This window comes from Nilaparvata lugens, unplaced genomic scaffold (assembly GCF_014356525.2).
Source record: "Nilaparvata lugens isolate BPH unplaced genomic scaffold, ASM1435652v1 scaffold5544, whole genome shotgun sequence".
Classification (NCBI taxonomy): domain Eukaryota; kingdom Metazoa; phylum Arthropoda; class Insecta; order Hemiptera; family Delphacidae; genus Nilaparvata; species Nilaparvata lugens.
In genome coordinates this window covers 6,803-19,542 of record NW_024091360.1, presented here as the reverse complement: position 1 = coordinate 19,542, position 12,740 = coordinate 6,803, and the positions used below count along the sequence as shown (strand labels likewise).

General features: G+C 34.8%; 1 protein-coding gene across 2 annotated transcripts; it reads left to right on the top strand.

Moving 5' to 3' along the window:
* Window positions 1-11,472, top strand: LOC120356022 (prostaglandin E synthase 3-like). Of its 2 annotated transcripts, none has more exons than XM_039444799.1 (4): window positions 1-220; window positions 5,607-5,793; window positions 8,672-8,863; window positions 10,315-11,472. In XM_039444799.1, the coding sequence occupies exons 1-4, from the start codon at window positions 204-206 to the stop codon at window positions 10,426-10,428; spliced, it is 510 nt and encodes a 169-aa protein (XP_039300733.1). In that variant the 5' UTR covers window positions 1-203; the 3' UTR covers window positions 10,429-11,472. The 2 variants fall into 2 exon arrangements, with proteins under 2 accessions (XP_039300733.1, XP_039300732.1); XM_039444798.1 differs by lacking the exon at window positions 1-220 and adding an exon at window positions 235-678.
* Window positions 11,473-12,740: the final 1,268 nt, after the last annotated feature.

Genomic DNA, 12,740 nt, shown 5'->3' with positions numbered 1-12,740 from the left:
AAAACAATCAAAATTGAAAAATACTATTTTAAATTATATCTTTTGATAATTTAAATATAAATCAATATTGATTGAATCTTATTATAATTCTAAGCATGAATATCCAAAGCAGGGATATTTTATTATCTGATTATGGCAATGGCCGGTAAACCCTGCACTTTCAGCATTTAGTTTTTTGGAATTATTGTTGTTTTCACGGAATCATGTCAGGCGATAATAAGTAAGTATATTTCTATTGTTTTTGTTTCTAACATAATTTTATTGTGAAATGTATTACACGTATTTATTTAACTATTCCTAAGAACCTTGAATTACATAATTTTTGTTATTTCATCCACCCGCTCCTACCAATACTATTCGCCGCCATCTTGTGATTTGATACTTCTCATATTGATTTACCGAAATAATAATTAAAATCTTCTTTATAATTTGATAAAGAGTGCCAGATAACATTATTTAATCATGTTATTTCTTGAGATTGATAAATAAGCATCCTACCCTCTATTAGTTTGATTTCAAACTGTCGAACTAGCCAACCTCCTCAGTAGCGTGTTCCTTGCTGTTGAAATCGGTTCATTTTATATTCTTTTTCTGAGAAAATAATTGAATAATAAGTTAGTCTTTACGTTAATTGTAATTTCACTTTTTACATTTTATAATGGTGCAACTACACAATATGTAAGTCTCAAGTTTATTTTCTTTGTTCTCGTATAATGTTAGTGTGCTTTGCAAATTCAAACCGTTACTTAGATTTATTTCTCTTCACTGATTAAACGTGTAATTTTCTTTTCCATTCTAAATTAAACTTCATCCAATTTTTATTTGAAATTTAGGATTTTAAATTAGATTCTTGAAATTGATCATGCATTCGCCACGTGCGTACCTATTTTTTTCTTTAGTTTTAGAGCTTGCCGAGATCAATTGAAATTTAACTAGATACCGTTTATTTACGTCTCAATTCAATTATTTTGTAATTTTGACTAGAATTAATTTGACACAATTAGTCAAAATAATTATGTTCATATCAGTCACTTACTGATATTTTTATATCGTTCTTAACACGTTCTAATACATTATTTTATTTCATTTTTAGTTGGGAAATACTTGAAACCTTAATTTTGATACTATTGATTTTGTTGCTAAGAGCTAGGGTTTAAAGATCGGCAGCTATGCTAGTTATTAGTTTGTAAATTAGATTTAGTTATTCCAGTTTTATATTTTTGATATTCATCTATCTATATATATATATATAATATATATATATATATATATATATTATATATATATAAGCGAAATGGCCCTGACTCACTCACTCACTCGCAGAACTAAAAATCTACCGGACCAAAAACGTTCAAATTTGGTAGGTATGTTCAGTTGGCCCTTTAGAGGCGCACTAAGAAATCTTTTGACAATATTTTAACTCTAAGGGTGGTTTTTAAGGGTTTAAAGTTCGTCTTTTAGCATGTATGTTCTTATTCTCTTAATTATAATTGGAAAATGTCCATACCATATGTTATTGATATAAAACTATAATCTAGAGAGAGTACCTCTTTGAAACAGTTGTTAACTGGTAACTAAATAATTTTGTCAGGTTGGCATTAAGTTGAGTTGACTTTGTTGTTGGCACCAAGTTGAAGATTGAAATGCATTTATCGCGGAAAAATTGATTGGGCACTGCTACTTTAATCAGAGCTATTCCTGGGAATATTATATTACTAGCCGTCAGGCTCGCCATATCCGTTTAGCCAGACGTTTAGTCCGGGGCGGAGCCCCCTGGCTAGACGGATATGGCGAGCGAAGCGAGCCTAACGGCTAGTGACTACTATAAATTTTAAATAGGTATCGCTAGAACTGTTACACTTGTACTAAATCTTGAAGTCTCCAAAATGTTTTACAAATATACTTTACTTTTACTCCCGATGTAATGATTATTAGACTTAAAAGCTGTGATAACTCTTGAATAGGCTTCTATGTTAGGCAATCTTCTGGGTTGCCAGTGGGAGATTGGATACCAACCACAATTGATGGCCAACTTTGAAGCAAGCTGAGACATCAGTATGACCCCAGCCGGCTACCAGAATCTGTAGTTGTAGATGGCAACTCTAGTGTAATGAGCGCCAGAAGAACTAATGTGTTTTGCTCGGACACTTGGTCCTTGTTCTACTATTCTATATGAGGAAGGCTTAATCGGACACTCTTGGTCTATGTTCCCACTATTCTACATGAGGAAGGCTCAATAATATTTTGGAAGATTAGTCTTTTGTCTTTGAGTACAGCTTCTTATATTGGGCATCACTTGATAACATCTATTTGCCTCCTTAACCTCCTTAATTTTTTACTTGAAGTGTTACGGGGGATTACAAGTAGAAAAACTTATCTACATTCAGCAAGCTTTAAAGCTAGTAAAGAGCTAGTGATATGTGTGCCCTGTAGTTCTGTTGAGTCTAGTTCTAACGATTTTGTTATTATTACTTTAAGACCTATTACTAAAGATAAATTACTACAATTTAATCGGTCTCTAAATTTAGTGAATTGCTGTGCTGTCATGGAAAAGTCAGATGCAAGTGATATGTTCGAATCCTTTCTCAATACAGTTTTATATTATTTCAATCTAACTATCCCTAGAAAGACCTGTAGAAAAAAAGTTTCCCAAGTTAATAATAGAAATAATTTCAAATGTAAGACTGACTGGTACACACTTGAACTTAGTAAGATTAAGATTCTACTCACTCTCTTACATGAAAACTTCAAAAAACCGAACATTCGAAAACACTTAATTTTAGATGCAGAGCACTGTACAGAAATTCATTAGATGAAGCCAAGAGGGATTCTGTCGCATCAATCATTGAATTTCTAATTACAAATGCAAGAAAGCATGGAAAATTATCAAAACTTTATCCTCCAACAAGAATGCTGTAAACTTATCTACTCCTGAACCAAACAAACTGAATAATTATTCCATTAAGTGGTTTATAATCTTAAAGTTTCGAAGAGTGAAGATTTCTATGGTTTATCAAGCTGTCTTCTCAAAAATATTGCTCATTCTGTAGTGCCAGTACTGACCATTTGTATAAACAGGTGTATTACACAGGGTGTTTTCCCCAATGTATTAAAAGTCTCAAAAGTTGTTCCCGTTCATAAGAAGGGCTCAAAAGAGGAACCTTCCAATTATAGACCCATCCAAATAGTACCTGTCTTCTCCAAGGTTCTAGAGATTGTCATGTATAAACAGGTTTATGAATACTTGGTTATCTTGGGTTACTGTCGGAGCATAAATTTGGTTTTGTGAAGAGAAGATCCACTTCTGACGCCTTTGATGCACTAATAAAATTTGTAATTGAGTCTTTTGAAAACAGGTGCTTTGCTCAGGCCGCCTTCTGTGACCTGAGCAAGGCATTTGACTGAGTGAAACATGATATTTTGCTTGACAAATTAGCTCATTAAGGAGCCTTAGTCTTTTTAGGTCGTACCTTGGCGATCGCCAGCAAGTTTTTTGTGTAGGAAATAAGACAACCGATCTTGTTAAAGTAAAGTACGGCGTCCCCCAAGGATCAATATTGCGACCACTCCTCTTTGTATTGATGATAAATTATCTTCCTCTCACAATCAACAGCACTGATGACACCACTTTTCTTAATTCTCATTCAGATGCACACACTTTACATAATATGACAGTTGATACCTTGGCGGAAGCTTCCAAGTGGTTCACAGCGAATGGCTTTAAATTGAACGAGGATAAAACTCAGCTAGTTACATTTAGTATCAGGGATTACACACACAACAATAACAATAGTTTGAAGTTTTTGGGCTTAATATTTGATCACAGGTTGACCTGGGAACCCCACATAAATTTCGTTTCTGCTAGGTTATCTAGGGTTATCTATTTGTTGAGGCAGTTGAAGAATCTTGTACCGGGAAAATACCTGAGAAACTCATATTTTGTTTTTTCCAAAGCATAATTGCATATGGAATTTTAGTATATGGAAACAGCTGCCACATCAATAAGGTCTTTGTTTTGCAGAAAAAGGCTATCAGAATATTGACAGGTGCATGGTATCTAGATCGCTGTCGACCTCTTTTCAAAAAACAAAAATATTGATGGTCATAAATCTCTATATATTTCAAGTAATCATGCACACTAGAAAGAATCTCCATAACTTGAATAAAAGATCCAATAGTCGTGCTTATGACACTAGGAAAAAAACACCACATTGATATTCCATATCAACGTCTTGTCATAAGTATGAAACACTATGACAGCATAGGCTTGAGAATGTACAATAATTTGCTATTGGATATAAATATTTTTTAAAAAATACTTTTTGAGTGGCTGGTTTTGAGACCTTTCTATGGTTTGACGGAGTTTTTCGATTCTACTTGATGTAATTCTACTTTGTGACTTTAAACTATTGCTTTGACGTTATTATTTTGTAATTGTATTACCATGACTTTGTCAATCACCTATATTGGTCTACGACAATAAAATCTGTTTATTTATTTAGTGAGACTGGTCCAGAGATCATGAAGATTGTCTCTTGATAAAAAGCAACTTATCTGAGCATTTTTAAATAAAAAATGGATAATACAAAGCAAAAAATTTAGTTAATAATTAAATTTAAGAATTATAAAGTGATTAAATAATGATTTCCGGTTATATAAAATGTTAAGCTTTCCTTTAGGTTTAGTCAAATTACATGTCCCTTCTGCTAATAATAGATGATTCAGTATAATTTATGCCCTAAGACAGTTTTCAGAGATCGACCGACCGTCAGTGCTCTAGCGGAACACTGACTATATAGACAGCTCTGATCTATCCACAAAATATACGCAAAATGATAATCAGCCAGGCTTTGTAACTGGCCTAAACATATGCTAGGTGGTTGTTTACTGTCAAGTAACATTGAGTTTTCCAACTGAATTAAACTGCGTTAACACCAAAGTTATTAACAAAATGTTTTTTTCGTCCTTATAGATTCTATTAGATTGACATACGGTAACTTATCATACACATGATGTGAATATATATATTATGTATGTGAAGATCGTTTTAATCTGATAGAATCTAGAAGGACGGAAAAATAAACATATTGTTTAAACTTAATCCTTATAGACTCTATTAGATTGAACTTAACTTATCATACACATGATGAACATATAATATGTGTTTGTCAAGTTCCGTTCAATCTAATAGAATCTATAAGGATTAAGTTATTATAATTTTGTTAATAACTTTGGTGTAAACGCAGCTTTAGAGTACCTTATGTAGCGTCTGGTTTTTGCATCTCGTTAATTTGATAATATATCATTTTATCAACCAAATGCTTTGTATTAATATTTAAAACAAATCAAAATCAACTTTAGACTGAAATAACTTTATTGATTTCGAATGTGAACAGATTCATTTAGATAAACATTCCAACTACACTAATTATACAGGCTCTTTATCACTCCACATGTTCATGTGCATTTATATGCTCTCAGCTAAACATTCCTTACTCTATAGAAAAGAGATAGTTCTTAAAAATGCATTAATTAGTGGAAAAATGATATATTTTAATTCTTCAGACGTTTACCAAAAAAATCAACTTGAATGTTTTACTTTTCAGTGCGATACCTCCGCCCGTGCTGTGGGCTCAGCGAACGAATTGTGTATTCCTGACTATTTGTTTGGAAGATTGTAAAAACCCCGATATAAAGATGGAAAACGACAAAGTAATTTTTAATGGGGTGGGTGGAACCGAAAAGAAACCTCACGAGTTAACCATAAATTTGTTTAAGGAAATCGACCCAGAGGTGAGTCAGTTTTACAATTTGTCAATAAATCTGATTTATTTCATGAATCAAAATACATGACTGTAATCAATACAAAATTAGTTTCGACTTTGAGGGATATGCGGAGCAGAGAAATGAAGGGAGATCAGCCAATTACAGTGATGAATAGAGTCATAGGAAGAAGCGCAGTTGCCAATTTGTCGATTAGACTCGGTCGTCTTAGTGCTGTCAGAAAGGAAATTCATATGCGTATTAAGAGCAGTTGAACACTCACTATATTAGATTAGATATGAGGGCAAATCAAATATGAACGGTAATTTTGCTATTGACTGTACCAAACTTGTTTGGACGTGATGTGGCTGTGTGTGATTAACAGGAGTGGGGGGAACTGCTCGCATCACAGTAGCATTGTGTTCTGCCTTCAGTACAGCCATGACCGAGCAAAAGTTGCATCCTTCCGTTGCGCAACGGCATAGACATAAAATTTTTAACAAATGAAGGTGTTGAGCCGTCGGAAATTTTTACTCTTTTGCAGGCATAGTTTGGAAACACTACTCTGTCTCAAAATCGAGTGTGAAAATTTCCGACGGCTTAACACCTTCGTTTGTTAAAAATTGTATGACAATGTGTTGCGCAACACATGCACCTTTTGCTCGGTCATGGCTGTACTGAAGGCAGAACACAATGCTACTGTGATGCGAGCAGTTCTCCTCACTCCTGTTAAGCAAAACAACAATCACACACAGCCACATCACGTCCAAACAAGTTTGGTACAGTCAATAGCAAAATTACCGTTCATATTTGATTTGCCCTCGTAGATTAGAGAACGCTGGCCGCTTTAGCACGGCAACATCACCGCCGCTGTATCCCTACTTTTCTCTGCTTTGCATATCCATCCAAGTCGGAACTAATTTTGTATTGACTTATAATAAGTAGTATTATTGTAATTATTCAAGGAGTTTGAAACATAACTTTTCCTTGTTTGTCGGATGTAGTATAATATTTTCTCAGATGAAAGGTCCTCACAATCTTTCAATTGAACAAACTTGTTCAGTTATCTCTGTATTTATGAGGCAACAAATTTCTGATTAACATTATTTTGAAATAAGATGGATGATATCTTCTGGTTCTATTTTTGTATTTATGTGAGATCTGTGTAAAATATAAGGTTCGCTTATTTTATAGTTGTAAGGCGTTTTTTATTTAAATAGAAAAATACATCATTGGAAATCTTCTTTTTTATCTATTTTCAACATAATCTCCAGATTTTTCCACGCATTTTTGTTGACGACTAATCCACTTTTGAAATCTCGCTTCAAAGAAGTCCGCCGCCAGTCCGTGGTGGAATTTGGTGACCGCTTCTTGCAATTCTTCATCAGTCTTGAAACGTTGTCCACCCAAGTGTTGCTTTAATTTTGAAAACAAGTGAAAATCATTCGGAGCAAAATCAGTTCTCCAGGGAGTATGTTCAACAAGATCTCAGTCAAAACTGTCGTCGATTAACTCGTTGGTTTGGTTGGTGCGTGCGGGCGCGCGCATTGTTACGGTGCTGTCTAACGCCTTTTGTCAATCTTCCTCTCCGGCGATTTTGGATGCTTCTTTTGAGTTTTTTCACGGTCTCGCAATAATTTTCTGAATTTATTGTGGTCCCTCGAGGAATTCAATCAACAAGCAGGACGCCCCTACGGTCCCAAAAGATCGTAGCCATCACTTTCCCTGCGGACAGCGTCTGCTTGAATTCCTTCGGTTTAGGCGATCCAGTATGGCGCCATTGTCGCGATTGTTGTTTTTTTCGGTATAACATAATGACACCACGTTTCATCACCATGAACTTCACACAACTGTCTATGAATATCAACCAGTGGTAGCTTTTCAGCGTGCAAAAATCGGATTACTGCAACTTGGCACATGGTGGTGACGGTGATTGTAGGTTCCATCGCAGATGGCTGTCAGCCCGGCATTGACTGAACGTCGCAGCGATCTCTACAATGGCGGGATCTAGAAGGGGAAAACCAGCGCACAAGGCGGTGTTGCCGCATTTCGTCGAACGTACAGCGTATGGAACCTTATTTTTTTACACAATTCTCGTACAAAAGTCATCTCTATATGAGAGAGATATAAACATTTCCTATTCGAATATTTCGATAGTTATTGGAAAGTATTTGGTTACATAGTAAGTCACATATTAATTACCATATTATGTTGAATTTAATATCAGTATAAGTAAATCAGTCATTTCTTTAATGGCAATTCTTCTTCAAAACCTGTTTTCCAAACACCATATCAAAAGAAAACTTGAAAAAACACTTCATGTAGAAAAGGATTACGAACGAGCACACTACGATGAAATCTTGCAATCAATGCTTGAAAAGATAGTATAAGAAGATATGTCATGGAATAGGGCGTTTTTGTTGCAAATTGCTGTGTTAACTCTAGCCGATAGTCGTAGTAAGTTAGTTGTTTCTTGTAAAGCTATGTGTCGCTGGTAGTCTCTCATACTGTGCCGTTCTCACACTCTGTCCCCAACAAAACAGTAATAATAGACAGTAGTCGTCAGTTATCGGCTTCACTTGGAACAAAAATCTCGACTTGAATTTGAAACACAAGCGACCTATACCATGGCATATCTTCTTATGCCATCTTTTCTCTATGCTATAATACTGTATCATGTTTGTATGCTATGGATATAATAAATAATAACTACGAGAGGGAAAAGTCACAAGGAATATTTTAGAGCGATTCTAACCGGATATTCCAAGAGAAGAGCTGAAAGAATATCGGCGCCACTTTCAGCGAATATTTTAGCCGGGGGGGTTTCCTAGTAAGATAATTTTTCATATGAGGAAGTGTGTATAATCTATTCAAATTCAATTATTAAATCATTCCAACTTCTTTCCAGAAATCTGCCAAATTTGTTAGAGATAGGAACATAGAAATCATCTTGAAGAAGAAAGAAGAAGGACCATACTGGCCCCATCTGACGAAAGAAAAGGAGAAGCATCATTGGTTGAAAGTGGACTTTGACAAGTGGAAAGATGAGGATGACAGTGATGATGAATTTGGAAGCGGCCAACCAGATGACCTTGATGAGGTAACAAATTTAAGTTTCTAATCTCATATTCATCTATTACATTAAAACTAACCACCACTTCCCTCATTATTAGACGAACTGGTTGAAAATTATACGAAACTCAACGTAAATACATTTTACTGTAATGGAATTCTAGCTTAATGCTAGAATTATCTTGAAAAGAACCTGTCTGATTGATAAAAGGGCAATTTAAAAGCTGTATTTTAAACTACTGTACTGTTTAACAAGTTCACAAGTAAATTTTAATCACCTAACTCTAACTTGTACATTCAATATCAGTTATGTCTTATGTAACACTATTATAGTGAGGTCCACGTTATAATGGCAGTGGATAAAGATAGGAGAATAGCGATGCCGATTTTCTGCAATAATTATATTTCTACACTGTCAAAAACATAATTGGCATCGTTGTGGACCTAGAAAAGGATAGTACCACCGGCTTTGTCGAATAATAGACAAGGATAGCAAAACCAAAGTTGATCAAATACTGTCATTATAACGTGGGCCTCACTATAGGCCAATTCAATCTTGTACAGGGACTGTTCCGAAAGTAATGTCAATTATTTTTTTCCGAAACGACTTTACATTGCTGAGTGCTGCGTCTGTGTATATTGCATTGCATGCCGCAGCTGACAGTTATGACCTTGATGAATTTAGATCACGTTGTCAACTCGTTGTTTGTAGTAATTATTAACTGGAAATGATATATATCTAGTATTAGTAGATAATTTCCAACTACAGAAAGTCTGTACTCACACTACCGCGACTCAAATTGTATGACTCCAGTCGCGAGTACATTTATATGACTTATTTAAAATTGTCTAATTAAAGGCTTTATTTTAATTAACCTTTTTTAATGGTAGGCCTATAGCATAAGAAATGCTACTACTTTTTTAAAAAAATCGAGCGTTTTCTCGTTTATATTCAATCTATTTCACTTCATAACTTCACTTTATTGTACATGTAGGATACTCAAGTCTCACTTCTCTTGGCGACCAGCCTGTCGAGTCGGTGAGAGACGTGCGACTATCCTATATGTTCAAAAAGTGAGGTTAGGATTTGAAGTGAAATAGCGTGAATATGAACGAGAACTCGTTGAAATTTGTTGAAAAGTGGTGAAATTTATCATTTTATGTAATTGAAATTAATTGATTGAAATAAGCCTTGTTGAATAAGAAAAGTTGGAAGGTCTGAAAAACTGGTACTCGCGACTAGAGTGGTGTGATTTGAGCCGCGGTAGTAGTGCCAAAGATTCACTTTAAACTCTTAGTGCTGGTTGCACAACAAAATTTTAACCGTGATTAATTCCACGAGAACCAATCAGAGAAGCCGTCTTATAAAAACCGCGTTCTCTAATTGGTTCTCGTAAAATATTAATCACGGTTAAAATTTAACCGGCTGTTGTGCAACCGGGCCTTAGTATTGAATGTAATACTGTAATCATTGCGTAGATGGTGCGATCGATGGGTGGACTGGGCGGCGGCGCAGGCATGGGCAAGGAGTCGTTAGACGACCTGGACGTGGAGGAGCCAGACTCGGACGACGATCTGCCCGACCTCGAGTGAACACTCTCAGCCGACCGCGATACTATGGTCTTCGAAAGACATTCTATTATGTGTTTCCACGATTAGGTTCGACATTGTGTTTTTTTATTATAGCTCTTCAATTCAACAAGGACGATATTATTATTATTCACGATTTAGTGATCATCCCAAAGGTCTGTCAGAAAGGATTTCTTCTTTCAAACGCAGAAATTGAGCATTCATTCCAAAGTGATGTGACTTTATCCCTTTTACTATCTGAAATCACCTTAACGGTTCTGTCTCAACTAATCACATTATTGAAGCTATTTTATTCGATAGAAATAAATTTACTTTGAGTGTCTTGAGAGTCGTAGTGTAGCAAGCGTTTTTGATATTATCCGCCATTTGCATTCCCTACAAATAAAATGAATTGTGGCCTTTTTGGATTGCTGGATAAATTCATATTTAATTGTCTCCATTGCTCTATATGATATTAAAAGCATAGCAATATTATTAATTTTATTTACTTGTATGAGTATTAGTACCGAAAATACGATATTAGGCAACTTATAATGTAACCTTTCGCATCACAATCTAAGTATATTATGGAGTTTTTTAAGTCACCGAATCAAATATCAAAATATCTAACCCTTACTACTTTTGTGGTTTGTCTATTTATTTTTTTAGTTTTACTAGTTAAATTTATCCCCTGAGATATTACATTTTGTACCTCAAAATATTCACAGTTATTAATGAAGTAAGTTTCAATGAAATTCTTTTTTAGTAGGGAGATAATCTGCAAGTTATTTGCAAGGATGGTCAGGTCTCCCTGTTCTCTGGTTACTTTTTCAAGCTCATGACATCTGTTATTATATTTTAATGAATTGAGTATAATTGTTAATTTAGTTCAATTCTATGATTTGCAGTAAGTTTCTAATTTGGAGCTTTTTTGTACAATCAATAAAAATATTATAATTCTCGATTGGTTGGTTCTCATTTTATAAATCTTGATATTAAAGAATTTCTCAAATTTATTAAATTAAATATAATTTGTAGATTGTTCACCGACATTTAGAACCTGCACCATTAGGAATTTGTGATAATATATGATCATTTATCGCTTTTGTAGGAAATTCGAAAAAGCATAATCTGGTGTAATAGTTTTTGAATGATTGAATCTGTTCAACCTCTACTGAGTAGAACAATTCTTCCTTTTTTCCGAGTGCCAAGTTGTTTTCTTCATCACTTCATTCATAGATTTTCAATTTACAAAATTGAACTTACTTATTGGTTGTGATGCTCCTCGGTGAATTAATTATGCGATTATAAATGAGTTTTAATAGAATAAGGATTATCAGTAAACTAATTTAATTAGGTACTGTCAATCATCATATCACATATTTTATTACAGTAGAATTAACCGTTTTGAGTGCAATAAAACTTGAGTATCTATAATTGATTTAGTCCAATCAACAAAGGTTTTTGGAAAGAATAGTTTGGAAAAAAAATTTCACCCCGCAGTTCTGTTAGGAAAGTAGGGAGCTAAACATAAATCAAAAGTCCCCTACCCGCTAAGGGGTTGGTTCAAAGGAGTACGCGACTAGGTGCCACCCCGACTACTTGTCCCCTTTTAAAACTTGCCCGTCTACTTGTCTCCTTTCTGAGGAGGTGACAACTAGTCGGGGGGACACCCTGTCGCGAGGTGTCAAGTAGTCGTCTACGGTCACAACAACCTATCCCCTCGACTCCACTCCACAAGAAATCACCATTCCGGCTGGCTCTTCATTTGAAAGTTGGAAAATGAAGCCAAACTATCAAGTTATTATATGAAAAGACATTAAGATTCCTAATTTTGATATAATATAGTTATTTGTGCAACTAGTGCGCAAAGTGACAGTTTGCTGCACCGAAAGAAACGTTTACGCCCGAGCCGTAGGCGAGGGCGGAATGGTTTGTTGAGTGCAGCAGAGGAACTTTGCGCACGTATTTCACATTAAGTTTTTCCTACAGTTACCATTGAATATGAAAAGTGGGTAATTATGGGTAAAATTCCCTGAAATGCATCAAATGTATATCTGTGTAATTTTATTTTTAATAAATAAAAAGAATGTAGTATGTGGTTTGAATGGCTGTGTGTTGTGTGCTGTCATCTACTGTTGTCCACCACTTCAAGATTCTTATAACGTGCACCACAGTTACTGTTACCAACTGTAATGGATTGATTAATTGAAGGTTGAACTAATTTGATTTATCATGTAATTAAAATTTGTAACAAATAATTAATATTGATTGTATTCAACAAGAATTACAGGTCCTAACTCTCTAGGAGTTGGATACAGAAATTAATAAAAGAT

Bases quoted from the DNA above. Each gene is read 5' to 3' on its own strand.
- LOC120356022 (XM_039444798.1), top strand. From the start codon at position 659: ATGGTGCAACTACACAATAT. The intron at 5,794-8,671 runs GTGAGTCAGTTT...ACTTCTTTCCAG, and splicing joins TTAAGGAAATCGACCCAGAG to AAATCTGCCAAATTTGTTAG. The intron at 8,864-10,314 runs GTAACAAATTTA...ATCATTGCGTAG, and splicing joins AACCAGATGACCTTGATGAG to ATGGTGCGATCGATGGGTGG.